This window comes from Aulonocara stuartgranti (assembly GCF_965226115.1).
Source record: "Aulonocara stuartgranti genome assembly, chromosome: 1".
Classification (NCBI taxonomy): domain Eukaryota; kingdom Metazoa; phylum Chordata; class Actinopteri; order Cichliformes; family Cichlidae; genus Aulonocara; species Aulonocara stuartgranti.
Window position 1 is genome coordinate 31,081,398 of NC_138939.1, and position 26,977 is coordinate 31,108,374.

General features: G+C 37.4%; 1 protein-coding gene across 2 annotated transcripts; it reads right to left on the minus strand.

Moving 5' to 3' along the window:
• LOC309711936 (uncharacterized protein) lies at nucleotides 1-26,977 on the minus strand. 2 transcript variants are annotated; one of them, XM_082542502.1, is made up of 16 exons: nucleotides 26,647-26,977; nucleotides 24,742-24,810; nucleotides 24,108-24,271; nucleotides 22,936-23,123; nucleotides 22,250-22,354; nucleotides 21,543-21,681; nucleotides 20,382-20,529; nucleotides 20,092-20,224; nucleotides 17,962-18,114; nucleotides 17,833-17,870; nucleotides 17,698-17,727; nucleotides 17,430-17,596; nucleotides 15,916-16,391; nucleotides 15,662-15,761; nucleotides 1,346-1,889; nucleotides 1-514 (listed from the first exon to the last, which is right to left on the minus strand). In XM_082542502.1, the coding sequence occupies exons 3-16, from the start codon at nucleotides 24,237-24,239 to the stop codon at nucleotides 432-434; spliced, it is 2,436 nt and encodes an 811-aa protein (XP_082398628.1). In that variant the 5' UTR covers nucleotides 24,240-24,271; nucleotides 24,742-24,810; nucleotides 26,647-26,977; the 3' UTR covers nucleotides 1-431. The 2 variants fall into 2 exon arrangements, with proteins under 2 accessions (XP_082398628.1, XP_082398627.1); XM_082542501.1 differs by having other exon boundaries at nucleotides 24,742-24,833.

The following is a 26,977-nucleotide window of genomic DNA, read 5'->3' on the forward strand; positions in this document are numbered from 1 at the left end:
AAAGTGGCTTCTTTTCACAAAATCTCCTACAACAGCTAGGAAATCGATCCAATACCAGTACAGCTTTCATCAAATAATAATTCATGCTTTATTCATATTGGCAAACAAACACAGTTGAAAGGCCTTATAATAGATTAATAAAATAGAACTGTAAAAAGGAAAAATTATTAGAAACATGGTTAATAATAATAACTACTTAGCAACATATTTATGTTATTCTAAAAACATAGATAGAGGATAGAGGAATTAAGAAAATTCTATGCAATCTATTTCTTTTCCCTTTGACAGTATTTTGTGTGATCTCACTTTAATGTGGGAATCTGAAACAGCTCAAAATACACACTGGAATCATTTGTGTGATTCTATCTCTAAATGTCCAAAGGAAACGAATGAGGTGCTCCCTAATGTGACAGATAACTCCAGATGCAGGATCAGCAAAGGAGCATTTTCTGAAGAAATATGCTGAAAGTTGTCAAAATCACTCCTGTTGCCAGAGATGAGGCCTGATATGGAGCTGCAGTGGAAGAGAGATGAGGTCAGTGAGTTAAGTTTACAGTTAACACTGTGCACTTATTAACATTTAAACATTAAAAGCAAGATTATATAATTGAATATGGTAATATTTTACACATTTGCCTAACAAGTGAAAGATCACCAGTTTGACACTTGGAAGGGATACAAATCTCTTTGGGACTCCTTAAAGAAGGTAGAGAGGGGCGGATCAATCAAAAATATTGATAGTATTGATTCCAACACTTGTATCGGTGTAAGGTTGACACTAGTGTGATAGGATCGATACTTTGTTTCTATCCTTCAAGTTCAGTATGCAGCCCACTGAACTGTTTTATGGAAATGAAAAAATGTACATCAAACATGCAACTTGAAAAACTTTAAAATCTTTTTATGTTGACTCTCACACTTTTTTTATTTAGAGCCTGTAGCACATTTAAACAACAGAAGTTGACCCAAAGTACTTCAGACACAGGAACATTTACATTTTCTTAATTAAATGTATTAAAAACGATGGAAATATTAAAAGTTGACCAACGCTTAATTAAATGTATAATTTGCATAGCCTGTAAAGCACTTTTGTCATCTTTGACTTGAGTGTGACCTACATGTTTTAATTTGCTTATATTTAGGCACCTGGCCAGGAATGAATAAGCCAGTGGCCCTGAAATAAGCCACTGCTCATTACTTTCCTGAAAATCAAAACCACTGTTGCAGGAAACCCAAAAGGTTAAAACTGACTTTTATTTTCATTAATATTGTCTTTTACATGTTAGTGAATTAATGTTTAAAAACAGAGGAGAGGTTAAGTCTTGTTTAAAATAAATTGTCTTACCACTTCCTGCGGTGTTATGGACAGCTGTAGTAGTTGCAGCTGTAACAGCTGGAGTTGCTGATGTACTTGCAGTATTGGTTGTGATACTGGTTGCAGTAGTTGCAGCTGTAACAGCTGGAGTTGCTGATGTACTTGCAGTATTGGTTGTGATACTGGTTGCAGTAGTTGCAGCTGTAACAGCTGGAGTTGCTGATGTACTTGCAGTATTGGTTGTGATACTGGTTGCAGTAGTTGCAGCTGTAACAGCTGGAGTTGCTGATGTACTTGCAGTATTGGTTGTACGAGTAGTTGTAACTGTGGCTGTAGTAGCGGTTGTTACATTAGTACTTGTTGTATTTGCTGCGGTTGTTGTGTTTGCCACGGCTGTTGTGGTTGGAGCAGGAGTGGTGAGCACAAGGCTCACAGGTCCTGATTTGACTGTGTAGCTGCTGGTGAACACACTGCCAACCAGGGTGCTCTGACTCCTGGAGCTGGTACATAGATTTGGGCACAACAGAGAGGGCATGGTGGTAATGCACAGATTGACTGTGCACTGGACATACAGCTGTAAACACAAAAAGCCACACTTAGCAGTGTTCAGATTAAAGTATTTCACACTATCGCCACATAGAGCACTACAGCTGTTTACGAAGCATTAATACTGGAACAATTCTAAAGCACAATCAAGACAAATTGCTCAGAACAAGCCAGCCACCACACATGATGTGTGCAGTGGTCAGTACATTTCCATAGCATGCTTGATAGCACTTACTGATTAGTAAAATTAATTAGTGTGAATGCTTGAAAAGCATTCACAGTATTGTTATTCGAATCTTTATTAGTGTGAATGCTTGAAAAGCATTCACAGTATTGTTCTTCTAATCTTTATTATTAGTGTGAATGCTTGAAAAGCATTCACAGTATTGTTATTCGAATCTTTATTATTATTCTATTTTATTATTATCTATTCCGTACGTTTTTTGAAAGCCTACTCCTTCAAAACCGTTCAACTTAGAAAAACCATTCAAACACCGTTAGATTCCTATTCTTTTGGACAACACTGCTTCTATTTTTCATATTTTTAACATTTATATTTTTAATTTTATTCAACTTTATTCAACAAAAATTTATAATGTATTTCAATGGGGAGACCCTTCAAATCCTCATTCAACTTACTCATTTTTAAACTCTTACTACTTCCACATACATTGACATAGAGCCACCATTCAAACTTTAAAACGAAGACAAGACATTCAACTATTCAACTTGTATTTATCTTTTCAATATCTATTATACTTTTTCTTCAGTTCCAGTTTAAGTTTCATGATGTTTTTTCACCCGTTTCAGAGTTTATAATGGGTGTGTATGGGACGGAATGTTGGGGCTAGAGTGAGACAGCTCAACTGCTAGAGTGAGAGGAGCAAAAAAATTAATCTTAAAATCTTTTTTAAAACTGCTGCTGTGTCCGCAGCGTTTGCTCTACAGCCACCATTTTACCCTCAAAACGTAGCCATCGCTGTCCTCTTTCATCCAATGTGTTTACTATTGTCCTAGGTGTTATGGTTCTTTCATAAATGTCACCAATGCACAGCCTCCTCCCTCCAACTCTTCCATAGACTCTAATGTTAAAATGGCTCAGAAGGTTCTTTTGAAAATCAGAAGAGCATGGTGTCTTTCCACTGTCACCACGTCCATATAATAAACTCCACAGGCATGAAAACTGAGAATTCAGTAGACTAGACATTGCTGTCGCTCACGGTGAAAAAATTTCGTCAATACGACTTGTACTTTTCATATGGGAACGATTTGTTTCGGCCTGACTTTTCTGTTCATTTTAAGCAGCAAAAGTGAGGTGCATGTCTGTGTCGTGTGTATGGAGCCATTGGGTGCGGTCACTATAGCAACCAGGCTCACACCTGCCTGCTTAACGAGCTCTCTCTCTCACTCTGCCAAGATTCATCTTAAACACTTCTCTTTCAACTGCTGCTGTGTCCACAGTGTTACAGCCATCATTTTACCCTCAAAACGTCGCCATCGTTGTTCTCTTTCTAACACTGTGTCTTTAAAATCTCAGACATTTAAAATTTTTAAACTGTGTGGATCAAAGTGGAGGGATCACATTTTAGTCATTCAGTGATTCAAAGAATATGACCTTTTAATATTCTTTCAGATGTTTTCTGACTCTAAATTTTCTTTTCTCATTACTCATCTTTTTCTAATTTACATTTTAAACATTTTCAGCTTTTTTCCAACTTCTTCTCTGTGTGATTGTCAGCTTTTAGCAGTTCAGCTTTTTTGTTTTCATGTGCAAATTTCTGTATTTTTCATCTCGTTCAATATTTTTAACTCAAAATTCAGCAATTAATTCATTTCAGTGCATACATTCAGATTCAAGCATTCACACTGCAGTTTCTTCAGAAAATGCACTTTCTAGTTAGTGTGAATGCTTGAAAAGCATTCACAGTATTGTTATTCGAATCTTTATTCTATTTTATTCTTCCGTACGTTTTTTGAAAGCCTACTCCTTCAAAACCGTTCAACTTAGAAAAACCATTCAAACATCGTTAGATTCCTATTATTTTGGACATGACTGCTTCTATTTTTCTCATTTTTAACATTTATATTTTTAATTTTATTCAACTTTATTCAACAAAAATTTCCCATGTATTTCAATGGGGAGACCCTTCAAATTCTCATTCAACTTACTCATTTTTAAACTCTTACTACTTCCACATACATTGACATAGAGCCACCATTCAAACTTTAAAACGAAGACAAGACATTCAACTATTCAACTTGTATTTATCTTTTCAATATCTATTATACTTTTTCTTCAGTTCCAGTTTAAGTTTCATGATGTTTTTTCACCTGTTTCAGAGTTTATAATGGGTGTGTATGGGACGGAATGTTGGGGCTAGAGTGAGGCAGCTCAACTGCTAGAGTGAGAGGAGCAAAAAAATTAATCTTAAAATCTTTTTTAAAACTGCTGCTGTGTCCGCAGCGTTTGCTCTACAGGTATGATTTTACCCTCAAAACGTAGCCATGGCTGTCCTCTTTCATCCAATGTGTTTACTATTGTCCTAGGTGTTATGGTTCTTTCGTAAATGTCACCAATGCACAGCCTCCTCCCTCCAACTCTTCCATAGACTCTAATGTTAAAATGGCTCAGAAGGTTCGTTTGAAAATCAGAAGAGCATGGTGTCTTTACACTGTCACCACGTCCATATAATAAGCTCCACAGGCATGAAAACTGAGAATTAGGTAGACTAGACATTGCTGTCGCTCACGGTGAAAGAATTTTGTCAATACGACTTTTACTTTTCATTTGGGAACGATTTGTTTCGGCCTGACTTTTCTGTTCATTTTAAGCAGCAAAAGTGAGGCGCATGTCTGTGTACGTGTGTATGGAGCCCTTGGGTGCAGTCACTATAGCAACCAGGCTCACACCTGCCTGCTTAACGAGCTCTGCCTGCCACTGTACCAAGATTCATCTTAAGCACTTCTCTTTCAACTGCTGCTGTGTCCACAGTGTTACAGCCATCATTTTACCCTCAAATTGTCGCCATTATTGTTCTCTTTCCAACACCGTGTCTTTCAAAGCTCAGGCATTTAAACTTTTTAAACTGTGTGGATCAAAGTGGAGGGATCACATTTGAGTCATTCAGTGATTCAAAGAATATGACCTTTTAATATTCATTCAGATGTTTTCTGACTCTAAATGTTCTTTTCTCATTTCTTAGGGTTTTCTAATTTACATTTAAAACATTTTCAGTTTTTTTCCAACTCCTTCTTCTGTGTAACCTTCAGCTTTTAGCAGTTCAGCACCTTTGTTTTCAGGTTAAATTCGTGTTTTTTTTTTTTGTTTTTTTTTTAATCTCATTCAATATTTTTAACTCAAAATTAAGCAATTAATTCATTTCAGTGCATACATTCAGATTCAAGCATTCACACTGCAGTTTCTTCAGAAAATGCACTTTCTAGTTAGTGTGAATGCTTGAAAAGCATTCACAGTATTGTTCTTCTAATCTTTATTATTATTATATTTTATCTATTCCGTACGTTTTTTGTAATCCTACTCCTTCAAAACCGTTCAACTTAGAAAAACCATTCAAACACCGTTAGATTCCTATTATTTTGGACAACACTGCTTCTATTTTTCTCATTTTTAACATTTATATTTTTAATTTTATTCAACTTTATTCAACAAAAATTTCCCATGTATTTCAATGGGGAGACCCTTCAAATTCTCATTCAACTTCCTCCTCTTTAAACTGTATCTACTTCCACATACATTGACATAGAGCCACCATTCAAACTTTAAAACGAAGACAAGACATTCAACTATTCAACTTGTATTTATCTTTTCAATATCTATTATACTTTTTCTTCAGTTCCAGTTTAAGTTTCATGATGTTTTTTCACCCGTTTCAGAGTTTATAATGGGTGTGTATGGGACGGAATGTTGGGGCTAGAGTGAGGCAGCTCAACTGCTAGAGTGAGAGGAGCAAAAAAATTAATCTTAAAATCTTTTTTAAAACTGCTGCTGTGTCCGCAGCGTTTGCTCTACAGGTATGATTTTACCCTCAAAACGTAGCCATGGCTGTCCTCTTTCATCCAATGTGTTTACTATTGTCCTAGGTGTTATGGTTCTTTCGTAAATGTCACCAATGCACAGCCTCCTCCCTCCAACTCTTCCATAGACTCTAATGTTAAAATGGCTCAGAAGGTTCGTTTGAAAATCAGAAGAGCATGGTGTCTTTCCACTGTCACCACGTCCATATAATAAACTCCACAGGCATGAAAACTGAGAATTCAGTAGACTAGACATTGCTGTCACTCACGGTGAAAGAATTTTGTCAATACGACTTTTACTTTTCATTTGGGAACGATTTGTTTCGGCCTGACTTTTCTGTTCATTTTAAGCAGCAAAAGTGAGGCGCATGTCTGTGTACGTGTGTATGGAGCCATTGGGTGCGGTCACTATAGCAACCAGGCTCACACCTGCCTGCTTAACGAGCTCTGCCTGCCACTGTACCAAGATTCATCTTAAGCACTTCTCTTTCAACTGCTGCTGTGTCCACAGTGTTACAGCCATCATTTTACCCTCAAATTGTCGCCATTATTGTTCTCTTTCCAACACCGTGTCTTTCAAAGCTCAGGCATTTAAACTTTTTAAACTGTGTGGATCCAAGTGGAGGGATCACATTTGAGTCATTCAGTGATTCAAAGAATATGACCTTTTAATATCCATTCAGATGTTTTCTGACTCTAAATGTTCTTTTCTCATTTCTTAGGGTTTTCTAATTTACATTTAAAACATTTTCAGTTTTTTTCCAACTCCTTCTTCTGTGTAACCTTCAGCTTTTAGCAGTTCAGCACCTTTGTTTTCAGGTTAAATTCGTTTTTTTTTTTTTGTTTTTTTTTAATCTCATTCAATATTTTTAACTCAAAATTCAGCAATTAATTCATTTCAGTGCATACATTCAGATTCAAGCATTCACACTGCAGTTTCTTCAGAAAATGCACTTTCTAGTTATTATTATTATTATATTTTATCTATTCCGTACGTTTTTTGTAATCCTATAACTTCAAAACCGTTCAACTTAGAAAAACCATTCAAACACCGTTAGATTCCTATTCTTTTGGACAACACTGCTTCTATTTTTCATATTTTTAACATTTATATTTTTAATTTTATTCAACTTTATTCAACAAAAATTTATAATGTATTTCAATGGGGAGACCCTTCAAATCCTCATTCAACTTACTCATTTTTAAACTCTTACTACTTCCACATACATTGACATAGAGCCACCATTCAAACTTTAAAACGAAGACAAGACATTCAACTATTCAACTTGTATTTATCTTTTCAATATCTATTATACTTTTTCTTCAGTTCCAGTTTAAGTTTCATGATGTTTTTTCACCCGTTTCAGAGTTTATAATGGGTGTGTATGGGACGGAATGTTGGGGCTAGAGTGAGGCAGCTCAACTGCTAGAGTGAGAGGAGCAAAAAAATTAATCTTAAAATCTTTTTTAAAACTGCTGCTGTGTCCGCAGCGTTTGCTCTACAGGTATGATTTTACCCTCAAAACGTAGCCATGGCTGTCCTCTTTCATCCAATGTGTTTACTATTGTATTAGGTGTTATGGTTCTTTCATAAATGTCACCAATGCACAGCCTCCTCCCTCCAACTCTTCCATAGACTCTAATGTTAAAATGGCTCAGAAGGTTCGTTTGAAAATCAGAAGAGCATGGTGTCTTTCCACTGTCACCACGTCCATATAATAAGCTCCACAGGCATGAAAACTGAGAATTAGGTAGACTAGACATTGCTGTCGCTCACGGTGAAAGAATTTTGTCAATACGACTTTTACTTTTCATTTGGGAGCGATTTGTTTCGGCCTGACTTTTCTGTTCATTTTAAGCAGCAAAAGTGAGGCGCATGTCTGTGTACGTGTGTATGGAGCCATTGGGTGCGGTCACTATAGCAACCAGGCTCACACCTGCCTGCTTAACGAGCTCTCTCTCTCACTCTGCCAAGATTCATCTTAAACACTTCTCTTTCAACTGCTGCTGTGTCCACAGTGTTAAAGCCATCATTTTACCCTCAAAACGTCGCCATCGTTGTTCTTTTTCCAACATCTTGTCTTTCAAAGCTCAGAGATGTAAACTTTTTAAACTGTGTGGGTCCAAGTGGAGGGATCACATTTTAGTCATTCAGTGATTCAAAGAATATGACCTTTTAATATTTTTTCAGATGTTTTCTGACTCTAAATGTTCTTTTCTCATTTCTTAGGTTTTTCTAATTTACAATTAAAACATTTTCAGCTTTTTTCCAACTTCTTCTTCTGTGTAACCTTCAGCTTTTAGCAGTTCAGCACTTTTGTTTTCAGGTTAAATTCGGTTTTTTTTTTTTTATCTCATTCAAGATTTTTAACTTAAATTCAGTAATTAATTCATTTCAGTGCATACATTCAGATTCAAGCATTCACACTGCAGTTTCTTCAGAAAATGCACTTTCTAGTTAGTGTGAATGCTTGAAAAGCATTCACAGTATTGTTCTTCTAATCTTTATTATTATATTTTATCTATTCCGTACGTTTTTTGAAAGCCTACTCCTTCAAAACCGTTCAACTTAGAAAAACCATTCAAACATCGTTAGATTCCTATTATTTTGGACATGATTGCTTGTATTTTTCTCATTTTTAACATTTATATTTTTAATTTTATTCAACTTTATTCAACAAAAATTTCCCATGTATTTCAATGGGGAGACCCTTCAAATTCTCATTCAACTTACTCATTTTTAAACTCTTACTACTTCCACATACATTGACATAGAGCCACCATTCAAACTTTAAAACGAAGACAAGACATTCAACTATTCAACTTGTATTTATCTTTTCAATATCTATTATACTTTTTCTTCAGTTCCAGTTTAAGTTTCATGATGTTTTTTCACCCGTTTCAAAATTTATAATGGGTGTGTATGGGACGGAATGTTGGGGCTAGAGTGAGGCAGCTCAACTGCTAGAGTGAGAGGAGCAAAAAAATTAATCTTAAAATATTTTTTAAAACTGCTGCTGTGTCCACAGCGTTTGCTCTACAGCCACCATTTTACCCTCAAAACGTAGCCATCGCTGTCCTCTTTCATCCAATGTGTTTACTATTGTACTAGGTGTTATGGTTCTTTCATAAATGTCACCAATGCACAGCCTCCTCCCTCCAACTCTTCCATAGACTCTAATGTTAAAATGGCTCAGAAGGTTCGTTTGAAAATCAGAAGAGCATGGTGTCTTTCCACTGTCACCACGTCCATATAATAAACTCCACAGACATGAAAACTGAGAATTTGGTAGACTAGACATTGCTGTCGCTCACGGTGAAAGAATTTCGTCAATACGACTTTTACTTTTCATTTGGGAACGATTTGTTTCGGCCTGACTTTTCTGTTCATTTTAAGGAGCAAAAGTGAGGTGCATGTCTGTGTCGTGTGTATGGAGCCACTGGGTGCAGTCACTATAGCAACCAGGCTCACACCTGCCTGCTTAACGAGCTCTCTCTCACTCTGTGCCAAGATTCATCTTAAACACTTCTCTTTCAACTGCTGCTGTGTCCACAGTGTTACAGCCATCATTTTACCCTCAAAACGTCGCCATCGTTGTTCTTTTTCCAACATCTTGTCTTTCAAAGCTCAGAGATGTAAACTTTTTAAACTGTGTGGGTCCAAGTGGAGGGATCACATTTTAGTCATTCAGTGATTCAAAGAATACGAACTTTTAATATTCATTCAGATGTTTTCTGACTCTAAATGTTCTTTTCTCATTTCTTAGGGTTTTCTAATTTACATTTAAAACATTTTCAGCTTTTTTCCAACTTCTGCTTCTGTGTAACCTTCAGCTTTTAGCAGTTCAGCACCTTTGTTTTCAGGTTAAATTTGGTTGTTTTTTTTTTTGTTTTTTTTTTAATTTCATTCAATATTTTTAACTCAAAATTCAGCAATTAATTCATTTCAGTGCATACATTCAGATTCAAGCATTCACACTGCAGTTTCTTCAGAAAATGCACTTTCTAGTTATATTTTCTTTTTCCGTACGTTTTTTGAAAGCCTACTCCTTCAAAACCGTTCAACTTAGAAAAACCATTCAAACATCGTTAGATTCCTATTATTTTGGACATGACTGCTTCTATTTTTCTCATTTTTAACATTTATATTTTTAATTTTATTCAACTTTATTCAACAAAAATTTCCCATGTATTTCAATGGGGAGACCCTTCAAATTCTCATTCAACTTACTCATTTTTAAACTCTTACTACTTCAACATACGTTCACATAGAGCCACCATTCAAACTTTAAAACGAAGACAAGACATTCAACTATTTAACTTGTATTTATCTTTTCAATATCTATTATACTTTTTCTTCAGTTCCAGTTTAAGTTTCATGATGTTTTTTCACCCGTTTCAGAGTTTATAATGGGTGTGTATGGGACGGAATGTTGGGGCTAGAGTGAGGCAGCTCAACTGCTAGAGTGAGAGGAGCAAAAAAATTAATCTTAAAATCTTTTTTAAAACTGCTGCTGTGTCCGCAGCGTTTGCTCTACAGGTATGATTTTACCCTCAAAACGTAGCCATGGCTGTCCTCTTTCATCCAATGTGTTTACTATTGTACTAGGTGTTATGGTTCTTTCATAAATGTCACCAATGCACAGCCTCCTCCCTCCAACTCTTCCATAGACTCTAATGTTAAAATGGCTCAGAAGGTTCGTTTGAAAATCAGAAGAGCATGGTGTCTTTACACTGTCACCACGTCCATATAATAAGCTCCACAGGCATGAAAACTGAGAATTAGGTAGACTAGACATTGCTGTCGCTCACGGTGAAAGAATTTTGTCAATACGACTTTTACTTTTCATTTGGGAGCGATTTGTTTCGGCCTGACTTTTCTGTTCATTTTAAGCAGCAAAAGTGAGGTGCATGTCTGTGTCGTGTGTATGGAGCCATTGGGTGCGGTCACTATAGCAACCAGGCTCACACCTGCCTGCTTAACGAGCTCTCTCTGCCACTCTGCCAAAATTAATCTTAAACACTTCTCTTTCAACTGCTGCTGTGTCCACAGTGTTAAAGCCATCATTTTACCCTCAAAACGTCGCCATCGTTGTTCTCTTTCCAACACCGTGTCTTTCAAAGCTCAGACTTTTAAATTTTTTAAACTGTGTGGATCCAAGCAGAGGGATCACATTTTAGTCATTCAGTGATTCAAAGAATATGACCTTTTAATATTCATTCAGATGTTTTCTGACTCTAAATGTTCTTTTCTCATTTCTTAGGGTTTTCTAATTTACATTTAAAACATTTTCAGTTTTTTTCCAACTCCTCCTTCTGTGTAACCTTCAGCTTTTAGCAGTTCAGCACCTTTGTTTTCAGGTTAAATTCGTTTTGTTTTTTTTGTTTTTTTTTAATCTCATTCAATATTTTTAACTCAAAATTCAGCAATTAATTCATTTCAGTGCATACATTCAGATTCAAGCATTCACACTGCAGTTTCTTCAGAAAATGCACTTTCTAGTTATTAGTGTGAATGCTTGAAAAGCATTCACAGTATTGTTCTTCTAATCTTTATTATTATATTTTATCTATTCCGTACGTTTTTTGAAAGCCTACTCCTTCAAAACCGTTCAACTTAGAAAAACCATTCAAACATCGTTAGATTCCTATTCTTTTGGACATGATTGCTTGTATTTTTCTCATTTTTAACATTTATATTTTTAATTTTATTCAACTTTATTCAACAAAAATTTCCCATGTATTTCAATGGGGAGACCCTTCAAATTCTCATTCAACTTACTCATTTTTAAACTCTTACTACTTCAACATACGTTCACATAGAGCCACCATTCAAACTTTAAAACGAAGACAAGACATTCAACTATTCAACTTGTATTTATCTTTTCAATATCTATTATACTTTTTCTTCAGTTCCAGTTTAAGTTTCATGATGTTTTTTCACCCGTTTCAGAGTTTATAATGGGTGTGTATGGGACGGAATGTTGGGGCTAGAGTGAGGCAGCTCAACTGCTAGAGTGAGAGGAGCAAAAATAATAATCTTAAAATCTTTTTTAAAACTGCTGCTGTGTCTGCAGCGTTTGCTCTACAGGTATGATTTTACCCTCAAAACGTAGCCATGGCTGTCCTCTTTCATCCAATGTGTTTACTATTGTACTAGGTGTTATGGTTCTTTCATAAATGTCACCAATGCACAGCCTCCTCCCTCCAACTCTTCCATAGACTCTAATGTTAAAATGGCTCAGAAGGTTCGTTTGAAAATCAGAAGAGCATGGTGTCTTTCCACTGTCACCACGTCCATATAATAAACTCCACAGACATGAAAACTGAGAATTTGGTAGACTAGACATTGCTGTCGCTCACAGTGAAAGAATTTTGTCAATACGACTTTTACTTTTCATTTGGGAACGATTTGTTTCGGCCTGACTTTTCTGTTCATTTTAAGCAGCAAAAGTGAGGTGCATGTCTGTGTCCGTGTGTATGGAGCCATTGGGTGCGGTCACTATAGCAACCAGGCTCACACCTGCCTGCTTAACGAGCTCTCTCTGCCACTGTGCCAAGATTCATCTTAAACACTTCTCTTTCAACTGCTGCTGTGTCCACAGTGTTAAAGCCATCATTTTACCCTCAAAACGTCGCCATCGTTGTTCTTTTTCCAACATCTTGTCTTTCAAAGCTCAGAGATGTAAACTTTTTAAACTGTGTGGGTCCAAGTGGAGGGATCACATTTTAGTCATTCAGTGATTCAAAGAATATGACCTTTTAATATTCTTTCAGATGTTTTCTGACTCTAAATGTTCTTTTCTCATTTCTTAGGTTTTTCTAATTTACAATTAAAACATTTTCAGCTTTTTTCCAACTTCTTCTTCTGTGTAACCTTCAGCTTTTAGCAGTTCAGCACTTTTGTTTTCAGGTTAAATTCGGGTTTTTTTTTTTTTATCTCATTCAAAATTTTTAACTTAAATTCAGTAATTATTTCATTTCAATGCATACATTCAGATTCAAGCATTCACACTGCAGTTTCTTCAGAAAATGCACTTTCTAGTTATTATTCTATTTTATTATTATCTATTCCGTACGTTTTTTGAAAGCCTACTCCTTCAAAACCGTTCAACTTAGAAAAACCATTCAAACACCGTTAGATTCCTATTCTTTTGGACAACATTGCTTCTATTTTTCTCATTTTTAACATTTATATTTTTAATTTTATTCAACTTTTTTCAACAAAAATTTATAATGTATTTCAATGGGGAGACCCTTCAAATTCTCATTCAACTTCCTCCTCTTTAAACTGTATCTACTTCCACATACATTGACATAGAGCCACCATTCAAACTTTAAAACGAAGACAAGACATTCAACTATTCAACTTGTATTTATCTTTTCAATATCTATTATACTTTTTCTTCAGTTCCAGTTTAAGTTTCATGATGTTTTTTCACCCGTTTCAGAGTTTATAATGGGTGTGTATGGGACGGAATGTTGGGGCTAGAGTGAGGCAGCTCAACTGCTAGAGTGAGAGGAGCAACAAAATTAATCTTAAAATCTTTTTTAAAACTGCTGCTGTGTCCGCAGCGTTTGCTCTACAGGTATGATTTTACCCTCAAAACGTAGCCATGGCTGTCCTCTTTCATCCAATGTGTTTACTATTGTACTAGGTGTTATGGTTCTTTCATAAATGTCACCAATGCACAGCCTCCTCCCTCCAACTCTTCCATAGACTCTAATGTTAAAATGGCTCAGAAGGTTCGTTTGAAAATCAGAAGAGCATGGTGTCTTTACACTGTCACCACGTCCATATAATAAGCTCCACAGGCATGAAAACTGAGAATTAGGTAGACTAGACATTGCTGTCGCTCACGGTGAAAGAATTTTGTCAATACGACTTTTACTTTTCATTTGGGAGCGATTTGTTTCGGCCTGACTTTTCTGTTCATTTTAAGCAGCAAAAGTGAGGCGCATGTCTGTGTACGTGTGTATGGAGCCATTGGGTGCGGTCACTATAGCAACCAGGCTCACACCTGCCTGCTTAACGAGCTCTGCCTGCCACTCTGCCAAAATTCATCTTAAACACTTCTCTTTCAACTGCTGCTGTGTCCACAGTGTTACAGCCATCATTTTACCCTCAAATTGTCGCCATTATTGTTCTCTTTCCAACACAGTGTCTTTCAAAGCTCAGGCATTTAAATTTTTTAAACTGTGTGGATCAAAGTGGAGGGATCACATTTTAGTCATTCAGTGATTCAAAGAATATGACCTTTTAATATTCATTCAGATGTTTTCTGACTCTAAATGTTCTTTTCTCATTTCTTAGGGTTTTCTAATTTACATTTAAAACATTTTCAGTTTTTTTCCAACTCCTCCTTCTGTGTAACCTTCAGCTTTTAGCAGTTCAGCACCTTTGTTTTCAGGTTAAATTCGTTTTTTTTTTTTGTTTTTTTTTTTATCTCATTCAATATTTTTAACTCAAAATTCAGCAATTAATTCATTTCAGTGCATACATTCAGATTCAAGCATTCACACTGCAGTTTCTTCAGAAAATGCACTTTCTAGTTTAAAATCTGCAATTTGCTTTAGAGGTATTTGGTAACTAATCAACATATTGTTCAAACATTGAGCAGATGATGGTGCTAGCTACATAAAACAAAGTCTCATGGAAATCTGTTTGGCCCAGTGGGATAGAACCAGCTACACCAACATTTAATTTTTATTTATTTATTTGTTTATTTTTGCATCTGAGAATGTAATAAATTTAAAAAAGCGGAAAACAGCAGATGTGCAACTGAACAGGAGAAAAATTGTAGGGATTTCCCTAAAACTGGCTTCCAAACTAAAAATATCAACTTTATTTTAAAACATAAATAAGGTAAAACATACATAAAAATAAATCGTAATTTTAATTTAAACACAATGTTTTTTGGAAAGCTTGTAAAATTCATTTTTCAAATGCTAGAACTGTTAATTAAGTAAACAGTTATTATGAGTTATTATGACTCCCGTGGCTACAACACACTACAAAACTCACAGGGGCTTGCATCACTTTTAAGGAGCACCTCATTTGTCAACTTCCCACTCGACCATCACAAATTTGTTTGAAAACAAAACTGAGGGCAAAAATACACTCTTAATAGGAATCATGAAAAACATCATGCCACTATTGCTCTCAGATAAGTATTTGAAGGGAAAACACCAGGGCTGTTTTAAATGTTTTTCTAGCACCGTTTTTGTGAAGCCCCCTTTTTAAAATTCAATTATCTAGAAAACTACTTGAGCTAGATCCTTTCACCTGACTTGAACTGCACTAAATAATATCATCCTCCTTGTATCTGACTAGTTGTAAACAAAATATCACCCCCTGCGTACAAAACGGTGGTTTCTGCTGGAATACAAATCAGCTGTCGGAGATCAGACATCCAAATATTTAAGGGACTTCAAGCATCCTTCATGCTCTCCTAGCTTGAGCTGCGTTCCTAAGTGTTCTTAGAGACAGAAATTGTGAAAAAAGCTAACTCAAGTAGTTTTTAGAAAATTGTCTAAAACAGCCACAGTAATGCTGAAATTTTGCATAATGCCGTTTAAGAAATGTATCTTTAACATTGATTTGATGAATTGACATTGAATGACCCTGAATACTTTTTGTATTTTGCTGGTCAAAATGATTTCTTTCTCAGTTTCAACTTTTATTTGAAACAAGCCTTTGGTACACAGAAAGAGTACAGCAAAGTGACACTTATGCTTATGTGTGTGTTATATGACATCACTTACAGTTGTTCCATTGGTCTGTATTGTACTCAAATCAAGGCGGTAAACCCTGGAATTATTTTGGGTAGTAATAATCTCTAAGGTGTTGCTGGATGCCAAGCACCTGAAAGAGAGAAATGCGACTGCTATTTCAGTTTGTATGATATGCTTCATGTACTGAAAACAACATTTCTTTGAGAAGATTTTCTAAGAGCATCTGTCCTCTCCAAAGTGGTAACTTTGAAAAAATGACAGGACACAAGCTGAATGTTACTGACCCTTGTTCTAGAATAGGACGGCTTATTGCAAAGTCCTCAGTCTCAGACTCGATGCAGTCGTTTACTATCATCTCGGCTCGAACCACACTGCAATTGGACCTGACGTAGAGGTCCAGTTGTTTGATCCTGGATCCACTTTCTTCACTTACACTGGTACTGTTACTGCAGTTGCTTCCTGTTTCCGAGTCAACAGCTCTACGCACTCTTTGTGGTGAGTTGACGTTAGAGCGAAACGTGGGATTTCTGGTGAATTGTGCCAGGGGCCCTGTTCCTGGGAGGTAAAATTCAATCCAAACACGAAACTCACCAAAGGTCTCTTTCTCTGTGGGCATCTCAATTGAAGCATTTGGGCCCTTGACCTGGACTCCTGGGATGCGGCAGGCCAAAGGCAGGATAAGTAAGGGCTGGCGGCTAATCATAGAGTAGGGACGCACGGTTTTCAAGGTGTTGGTGTAAACCAGCTCTGGGCCCGAGTGCTGGGAAAAATTGAGAATGAGAAAAGAGAAAATGAAAATCCAAACAAATAATCTATCACTGCAAAATATCTTATCGTTTGAGAAATCATTTTTAATATAAGGCCAGAAAATCTATTTTGAATAAAAGGTTTCCAATAAGTTTCATCTTCTGTGTAACCAGATGACAGAGCTTCAAATAAGGGAAATTATTTTTTTAAGAAAAGACAGATAAGTTAAACTCTTGGTCTACTGCAGGTGACTCTGTGACATTGCTCGCTGGAAAGTTTATTTTAACACCTCAGTTTTTACATATCGTCTCCCTCCTTTATAGCCTGAAGCAAACATGAGAAGGATTTCTCTTATTCTCTGATGACTACTTAATTAAACTTTACAGCCTTCTTTTTTTATCCCACTATAATTTCACTGAACAGCATTATCCAGCCTTACAGCACTAATATTACACAGCATGGATGTGTCTTGATAGATGGAGGCAAATTCTTTTTCTTTTAGCTGAACAGAGGTCAAGTCCAGTAGGCAATATATATTAGGCTAGAGGACATTTATGTGTGCTGAAAGAGCAATCTGCTGGGGGTTAAAGCTACATTACGCTGGAATTGTTACTGAATGATATGACTGTTTAATGTCTTACATTTGATTCAGTCCATACGGAGGTACAATCACAGCCCTTAGGCTGCATGTTTGAGCCTAAATCTCTGAACTCTTCTTACAAGCTTAACTCAGAGTGAACATTCTCAGAGCTGACTGAGCTAATTCAGCTAAGCTTTATTTCACCATTTTGATATTCATCAACTCATAGTTCATAGTTATTGATTCGTTACTTAGTTAAAACTGCTTTCTAAAGACTCCTGAAACACATCTATACAAGGAGAAAGGAAACCACATGGTGTCAGCAAAGACAAGAGTTTCAGTTTACGTTAAGCTGCTCTTTAAATACTGCTGTGATTCCTTTCTTGAATAAAAGCCTTTCATATTAAAATAAAAGAAGAAAGCCACAGCTACCAAAAAAGTAAAGGAAGACATAATTGCGTAGTATTTTACCACAGTCTTTGTGCCACAGCCGTCCAAGGAGATGGTTGCAGTCACATGTGTGTTGTTGTAGTTGACGGGGCAGGTGGGGCTGTTAAGCTGGAGTTCGGCAAGGTTGATGTTTGTGAGCGAGGTGATGGGGAGCACCAGAGTCATCTCTGTCTTCTCACACTTCAGTTCTGACCAGGAGCAGAAGGTTAATTATTGATAATAACTCACGCAACCACACTTATCACACTCGAAATCACCTGAATCTCACACACAAGACCTGAATTTCTACCTGTTCCAGCAGGTAATGTTCTGGTTTCCCCTGAAAAAGTTTGAAAAGGAACATGTAAGCAGTGAGTATTTTCAGATAAAACCCTGCTGTAAAGAAAGAAGTTGTTTTGCCAGATATTTCTAAGCAAGCTCTTACTTTGGTATAGCCACACACATCTTGGCTCTGACTGTAAACTGACAGGATAAAACATTCAGATCAGACAGGTTCATCTGAAGCGCATATATGCAAATGTATAAATACAGGTTTAATAAAGCATCAGCTGACCTCTTGGTATTTGCAGCAAAGCAGATGGGCAACAGATGAGTCAGGTTGTTTTCAGAGCGGATCCAGGCCATGGCCATAGTGGCCAGGGGGCCGACTGATGTGAAGCCAGTCCTGTAGAGGTCAGGGGGCCCAACCACGGCAAACTCTAAAACACTGTAAATATTGAGAGAAACCTTTAATAATGTTTGATTCACCTAAAAATACTTCACACCTCTCGCACTTCTTGCAAAGCCACACAGGCACAATAATTCTTCACCCTCGCAACCCTCAATAAACAGGAAGGAATATATTTTTTTAGTAAAATGCAACGGAAATATATAAAATGAAATGTAAGAAAATCCACTTGGTACAAATAGAATATATACCAACTGAATGAATTTCATTTGACCAAACCATTATATTAACACTCCCCGCCAGAGTCCTAGATTTAATCTGGGACTCTCCACCATTTGACCTTAGAAGTGAAGAAGCTTCTCGGATGAGAGGTGAAACGTCTTCAAGCAACTTAAAGAAGTCCAGACGCTTTTCTTTGCAAGCTCCTTTGACTACGATGACCTGGATGACTGAGAACCTTCACAGACATCCATATACACTGAACAAAAATATAAACGCAACACCTTTGTTACTGCTCCCATTCCCCATGGGATGGACGTAGAGACCTAAAATTCATTCCAGATACACAATATAACCATCCCTCCCAAACAGTGGTCACAAATCAGTCCAAATGTGTGGTAGTGGGCACATCTGCTATATTGAGATAATCCATCCCACCTCACAGGTGTGCCACATCAGGATGCTGATCTGACATCATGAGTAGTGCACAGGTGTACCTCAGACTGCCCACAACAAAAGGCCACCCTGGAATGTGCAGTTTTTTGCGCTATTGGGGGTCTGGGGACCCAGAACCGGTCAGTATCTGGTGTGACCACCATTTGCCTCATGCAGTGCAACACATCGTCGCATGGAGTCTATCAGATTGTCAATTGTGGCCTGTGGAATGTTGGTCCACTCCACTTCAATGGCTGTGCGAGGTTGTTGGATATTCGTGGGAACTGGTACACGCTGTCGTATACGCCGGTCAAGCACATCCCGAACATGCTCAATGGGTGACATGTCCGGTGAGTATGCTGGCCATGCAAGAACTGGGACATTCTCAGCTGCCATCTGCCCTGAACAATGTGAACCATGATTCATCCGTGAAGCGCACACCTCTCCAACGTGCCAGACGCCATCGAATGTGAGCATTTGCCCACACAAGTCTGTTACGGCGACGAGCTGGAGTCAGGTCAAGACCCCGATGAGGACGACGGGCATGCAGTTGAGCGTCCCTGAGACGGTTTCTGACAGTTTGTGCAGAAATTGTTTGGTTGTGCAAACCAATTGTTCCAGCAGCTGTCTGGGTGGCTGGTCTCAGACGATCTTGGAGGTGAACCTGCTGGATGTGGAGGTCCTGGGCTGGTGTGGTTACACGAGGTCTGCGGTTGTGAGGCCGGTTGGATGTGCTGCCATATTCTCTGAAACGCCTGTGGAGACGGCTTATGGTTGAGAAATGAACATTCAATGCACGGGCGACAGATCTGGTTGACATTCCTGCTGTCAGCATGCCAATTGCACGCTCCCTCATTGCTTGTGGCATCTGTGGCATTTTGCTGTGAGACAAAACTGCACATTCCAGGGTGGCCTTTTGTTGTGGGCAGTCTGAGGTACACCTGTGCACTACTCATGATGTCAGATCAGCATCCTGATGTGGCACACCTGTGAGGTGGGATGGATTATCTCAATATAGCAGATGTGCCCACTACCACACATTTGGACTGATTTGTGACCACTGTTTGGGAGGGATGGTTATATTGTGTATCTGGAATGAATTTTAGGTCTCTACGTCCATCCCATGGGGAATGGGAGCAAAAACAAAAGCGTTGCGTTTATATTTTTGTTCAGTGTATATGCACACACAAGCAGACTCTTATATAACTTTTCTATACAAGTATATTTGTACATATGCACATTCCTATACATGCATAAGCAGCAAAAACGCAGCAACAGCAACAGAAAATAAAAGAATAAACCATGTTGGGATGTTTAAAAAGCAGTGGGAGGGATGGCAAAGGAAGAGCCACCAGGACTCACCTCTCCTCCTCCGACCTATAGTCAGTGTTGATTTTCTCCTCCTGGTACGGCAGAAGAAACAGCACAGAGTCATCTTTTGGGGTCCTGTCTATGGCCACTGGTTCATCAGAGCAACTAAAATATGACTCTTCCACTGGAAAGACAAAATGAAACCATTTATTACATTATGCTATAAGTTATTATTAATCTGGTAAAATTATTATTTTCATTTTGGCAGATGATGAGAGAAAGCGCAATTATTATTCTCTATACTTGAACCAAAATGTCATCTAAGCGATTGTCAGCCTCACCAGTTAGAGAGAGATGGACAGGGACAGAGCTGAGGGGCAGATCTGTGGCATGGTTTACTCTGGGCGAAGGAATCAGGTCCTCCACCATCAGGTAAATAAAATACTGTCCTGCAGGTGCCTGTCCAGTGAAGGACAAAATGCATTTCTCCTGGTAAAAGAATGAAACAATGTCAACAACAGAGATGAACAAGTTCCACAATGGTATGTGTGGGCAATGTTTGACTGTAAATGACATCAATACAAGGCAAAAAAACAAACAAACAACAAAAAAAACTGAGTGGTTAAACTTGTTTCCAGACTGTATGCAAACGATATTACACAATGGTGCTTTTAACTAAGCAAATTATGGCTAAACCAAACAAGTTTTTACTTTGGAAACCATTTCACTGATCAAAGACCAAAGAGAATTCAGTTGCACTTCCAAATTAACTGGAATGTGATTACTGGAAAGGCAGACTTCTGCTAGTACAGAGTGACCTGATGTCTTCAACACGCTTCAGCCGTAGAATAGCTTTGACATTATGGGCAATGAGAATTCCAGATTCTCATTGGTGAGAGGAGGTAGATTACTTTGGGTAAAGGAAGCAATAGATAACATTCTGTTAAAGAGCAAGGATGTAAAATATTTTATTACTGTGTTTAAATTTTAAGCTCCTTTATACTTTTATGCTCTACGTCACTGTCATAGTTACATGTTTTGTTCTTTCACTGTGTACACTGTGCTTTTGTTATTTCAGTCTAACACTCCCTGCTGTTTACTTTCCCCTTGCCAGTATGTGACCTACAGCTCCTCCCAGCTCACCTGCAACCTCTTTGTATCTAGCCTTTCTTTTTTCACCCAAGCTGAGATTTGCTTTTTTTCCCTGGTTTTTGGGGGGTTTTCTTCACAAATTTAAGACACATCATTCACCACAGCAGGTATTTCCACATGTCTGATTTGGCAGAGTTTTACGCCAGATTTCTGTCTTGATGAAACCCCAAAGATGGAGTGGGTTGGGTGTTGGTTGGTGCTGAACATATTTAAATATTTATGTTAGTCTAATCCGCACTTATGTTTAATTGTAATCATCTTTAAAATAGTAAAATATGTTTTTAATTAAGAATAAAATAGATTTCAGTGCCTACAATAATAAAGCCTTGAACTCGTGAAATACAACTCACCCCATCCAGCTCTATGAAAGAGTGCTGGGTGCAGCTGACACACTCTCCCTTGTCAGAACTGGCAAATCGACATCGGACCTTGTCCCCATCCAAGTCTTTCACTGACAGATGGAAGTCGTGAGGACAGTTCACACGGGCCCTGTTTGGTGGCATGCAGACAAAGAGATAATCAGCTTCTTGAATCATAAATCACAACAAGAGAGAAAACAAAAATGAAAGTGGATTTGGTGCAGTCTGTACAGCTGAAGGGCAAGGCATCACTCTGAAGAAGTCTTTGAGAAGCAAAGACTTTGGCTGACGTCAATAAGCTCTCGAAGTGTTGCCTCTTTGATCTTAAACTTGGCCTCCAGCAACAGCTGGCTTTTGGAGCTGAAAAAGCCACTGCGAGTGGTGAGCATGAGTAACAGATAAACAAATCAGCGGAAACTGATCGCATAAACCTGCAGACTCAGGCTTCACTCTGATTTTACATGGACTTTTTAACAAAAAAATAAAGATTACACTCAGATTTAAATCATCCGAATAACCAAGTGACATTTTAAAAATCTATTTCATGTAAAATCTTGTATGGCTCTTTGTTCAGATATATGTAGCTTATATCTCTTTATGACAGCTTAAATGTCCTTAATTTAATTAACACAAATTCAGCTCATGTCTGAATACAGGAGTCGGGAGGAAGGAGAGCAGAGAGTAGGTGTTTACACTACCTTAGAGGAGGAGGGAGAGCCACAAAAGCAGGGTGGTTGAGTCTCCCGCTGTTTGCCCGGATCACTGGTCCTGCATTTATAGACACAAAAAATTCTGTTCCGGACCTAAAACAGTAAAAAAAAAAAAAAAAAAAAACTGTATTAATGGCTTCTTCCTTTAATTTAACAAATAACATCATTGATCTTGTCACAGATAGTAAACACAATGCTCCATAGCAAACGGTTTGATTCGCACAGGACTGAAGAATCATAAGTCAGTTTGTTTGGGCTCCAGACTGCTTGAAATAGTCAATTTTAAATGATTTTGTGTACTCTTAGCGCTTTATGATTTCAGATATTGTGGGATATCACTAATGTAGTTATCTCAAGCACAAACCTCTCGCTGGGACCATAGAAGCCCCAGCTTCACCCATTCTTTGTTGCGAGGGGCAACAAATGAGAAAAAACTCTAAATTATGCAAAGCTGATCTAGTAGAACAAAAAAAATAAATACAAATAAAAGTCCTCCGTAGTTGTCTAAGAAACAAAACAATGTCACTTGGAATAATCTCAGAGTTATTTCCAAATAGACTGCGCAAATTTCTTTTAAAAAGATGAAAAATGGAGCTGACACTTAAAATGTAAAAATTAATATACAAAATTTAGCATGTCTGAGGTCAAGGGTATTCGCATTGTAGGTCTCATACCCTAAACTGATGGTAGCTCTGTAGTCACTGGGGACAGTTTTCTGCCACTGGCGGACACACCAGTCAGAGGGTTTGGTCCCAGTGAAAGGTAACGGGGTGGTGTGGACTAGACAGTCCTCTCCTGGAGCACAGAGTTCAGACAAAGACGGACAAGGACTAGGAGCAATGACAGTGAAATGAGCCCGCACCTGCAAGAAGTAAAGAGACAAACTCCCTCATGTCTGCACTAAACAAACATTACAAACATTTGCATGTAGTTCATCAGGCACCAAATATCAATCTGAGACCCACACAACTAGTATGTTGACTATTAATTGACAGTTATTAGTAAGCGTAATTTCCTACCCTTTGAGATAAATAAAGTATTTGTTACTTTTATTTTACCCACTAATGTTGAGTATTAGTAGGATGCTACACTTCAATTCCCATCAACCGAATGAAACAACTAAAAATAACTGAATTTGGGTTGAAGCACTAATTTATGGGATGTTTGTGGCCCAGTGTGATGTAACAATGGGAGACAACAACTATGAAAAAACAACAACAATATCAACATTATCCTTAGTTCAGCTATTAAATCTATATGAAAGTAAGGGTTCGTTTTTGAGGATAGATGGAGCCATGAGTAATTAAGACGTACACAGCTGACAGGACTGCATAGAAGAATGCCCAACTAGATTACAACAGACCTAACACACTACACAATGACTGACACTGAATTTGTTTTGTAGAATTAAAAGAATCAATTATTTGCACACATAAGTAAGTAGCAACTAAAATAAAGAAAGAAGGGGAAGGGTTCACTTTGAAGCATGTCAATTTTAATGTTTTTTTTTCCGTTCTTGCAGTGAATCCTGAAACGTTTTAACTAATTGAGTGGTAAACACGTTCATTAGGATATTTCAAGGAAAGTATAATTTTAGTAAAGTAAAATTACAGAAGCACAGTTTTGATAAATAATTCTAATAAATAATAATGCTGAGGCATAAAATAATATGGTTTATGAATCATGGAAAATGTCTTTTATTATTTACCTGCTATAATTTTGAGTTTATGAAAATCTCAACACATGACTAAAACATGATAGTAAAAATGTATAATGAGGAACAGCTGAGAGTGTGGGAGATCTTGGATTTTAGGAAAAAAAATTAAAGAGGGAAAATGTTGCTCACTGTTTTTCCTCCATCACTGTCCAGGGGCACAACATGCACAGTCAGGCCAAGAGAAGAGGCGTCAGAGGCCAGGCCTAGCATCAACAGAGCCAGGCCCAGCAATAAGATATGCATTTTGAATCTGTCCAGCATCTCAGCTTCTCAGGCAAGGAGCGAGTCTGAACCTTTGGCAAATACAAAGACAGGAAGGTGAAGTAGTCAAGAGTCAGAGCACTAACTCACTTTTCATTAGCTGCAAACCCCCGCCCTGAATCCTGAATTATCTACACTTCACTCAAGGATTTACTTTTAAGTAAATTTGACTTTTAAAGTCAATCCAACACTGATCCCGCATTGTATTTCTGAAACAAGGCTGTCGTTATATATCTGACAGGATAGTGAGAGATGATACAACGGAATCTCTCACTATATTATTTATGATTTAATAATGATATTGTAACTGGCAGCTCTGCAATTCAAGGTGTGTAATACCACGTTATAAAAGTTTGACAGGTTGAAGAGTGAAACATCAACCTCGTATCAAAACTCACTTGAATAGAAACCATTTTAGCAGTCACAAATTAGAAAACACCTGCAGTTTTTGTGGAATAATTATGATCTTAAGTGGCATCAAAATGAAAAGACCATGACATACCTGCTGTTTCTGCACTTGGGAATGCCCCACCAATCACAATAAGTAATCGTGAGAGAGGGGTACAAGAACCTGAGGACAACAGCAAACAACCTCTGGAAATCATAAATGACAACCCGATAGAGCAATCAATCAAATAAATAAATACAATGGAAAAAAGGAACACATTTCAAATTCTTAGGTTCCACCCATCATAGCAGAATAAATCTTCTTAACACTGAAAAGTGTGGCAACAGTATAAAACAGCCAGCAAACATATGCCCACCATGTGCAAAACCCTAAATGAGAATGGTGGGACAAAATGAAAGAATTAAGTAATAAAAAATGACTTGTATCGATACAAAAATGCAAAACACGATGTCTGGATGTAAAACAGTACTACAGATTCACATCAAAAACTCTTTCCTGACATGAAACATGGTTGGTGGGAGCAGCATGGTTTGGTGGTGTTTTTAATACATGAATTGTTAATAAGAACCTAAAGCTGGAGGCTCAAAGGCAGCGGCGTCATCTCTTAAGCAGCAATACCTGCAGGCAGTGGCCACGGAGGGGGAAGTGGCTGGTAGTGACTTGCGTTATTTAGCTTTTTTTCTGAGCTTCACTAATGTTCTAATGACAGGAGTTTTTTATTTTATTTTATTTGTTTGTGATGTCTGTGTGCAAAGTGGGACATTGCTTTTGTACTTAAAAGTCCATGGTGTGATAAAAATCTGTTCTGGAGAAATAGTTCAACATATTATGGTGTATATCTTTATTTCCATTCTTTTAAAAGGCTCTGTGACAGATTTTCTAGTTTTAGAAACTAAATCAGAGATGTCAACTCATCTTACATCATGGACCACATAGAGCCCAGTTTCATTCAAAGTGGGCCCGACCAGTAAAGCTATTGCCTATCAATAAACAGTTTTCTTGTTTTTAAAGTTTCTTTTATTTCCAGGATAAAGATTAAGCTACACATTTAAACCCTGAGGTATCTTCAGAAATCTTTTTTTAAAGATGCATCTCAGTTTTTCCACTATGTGAAGAAATGCTGCTGACTACAAAGAAACCCATCAGCTCCTTGTGCATACACTAATATTTTCATACTTTGGTGCTTGAGAGGGTTATTTGTCAGTAAGAAGGCAAAACTAATGAGAAAACACAAAAGTCCAAAAATGTATGCTCTTCTTTTTAGTCCACATATATCCAGTGAGCTGGATCCATGTTTGTCAAAGATATTGTGAGGCAAACTGACTTGGAAAAAACAGAACTGATTTTTATATTGACAGGTGTATGTAATGAAAACATAAGACATTACAATTAACTTAAATCTTGTGTCCCGTGGAAAATATTTAGGTCTTTTCCAGTCACAAATTTGTCCAGGTAGTGAACTGCACTATGCAACTGCTTTGAGACATGGCAGCAGACTACAATGTGCTACACCGGCTAAATATACATTTCTCTAAGCACCTCTACATAAGGTTTACACAATGAGAAGCCAAAGTTCTTGGGCTAGCCAAGTCAAAAGACATTGGAGAACCTTTAAAAGATCTGAGTGTATCTATGAGCCTATATGTATGCTCTTCACAGTGTTGATTACAGAAAATCCAAAATCAATTAAAACTTTTACATCCAATTACTGTTTTTTTAAATGATTAAAAATGTAACTTGTACAATCCTGGGAAACAAAAACTTAACTAAAAGCCCAAATAACCATGACATTCATGCCCATGCTGAATGTAGGTAAACTTCTGAACTGTATGCTGTTAAAAAGTATCAGGTTTCTAAATGTTGGTGAATAACAAATGAAACTCCAGTCAATTACTCAGGCAGTTCTGCCCTGAAAACCTCCACAGAATAAAAGCCAGATATAGAAAACGCACACTCTGAAATGAAAATGTCAGACAAGGAACAGATATATTTTTTTACCGTAATCAGTCGTCAGCTCTTCATTTTCAAAAGTCCAACTTAGGAGCTTACAGCCTCCATTCTCTTTCTATACAGTCTTGAGCGCTGAGATGTAAGCAAACTAAATTTGAGCAACGACAGAATGAAGTTGAACTGGTTCAACCAGAGCTTCTAAAGAAAACATGAAAATTACTGCATGCCAAGAGAAGCGTAACTGAAGTGACTAAGCTCTGATTATTGTGCCCTGCATGAGGTACGCCTTCCCCGTATATATGACACCTGCTGCAGTCTTTTATATTAAATACAGCAAGAGAAAAACCAAAAATAACACAACAAACACACAAAATAACAC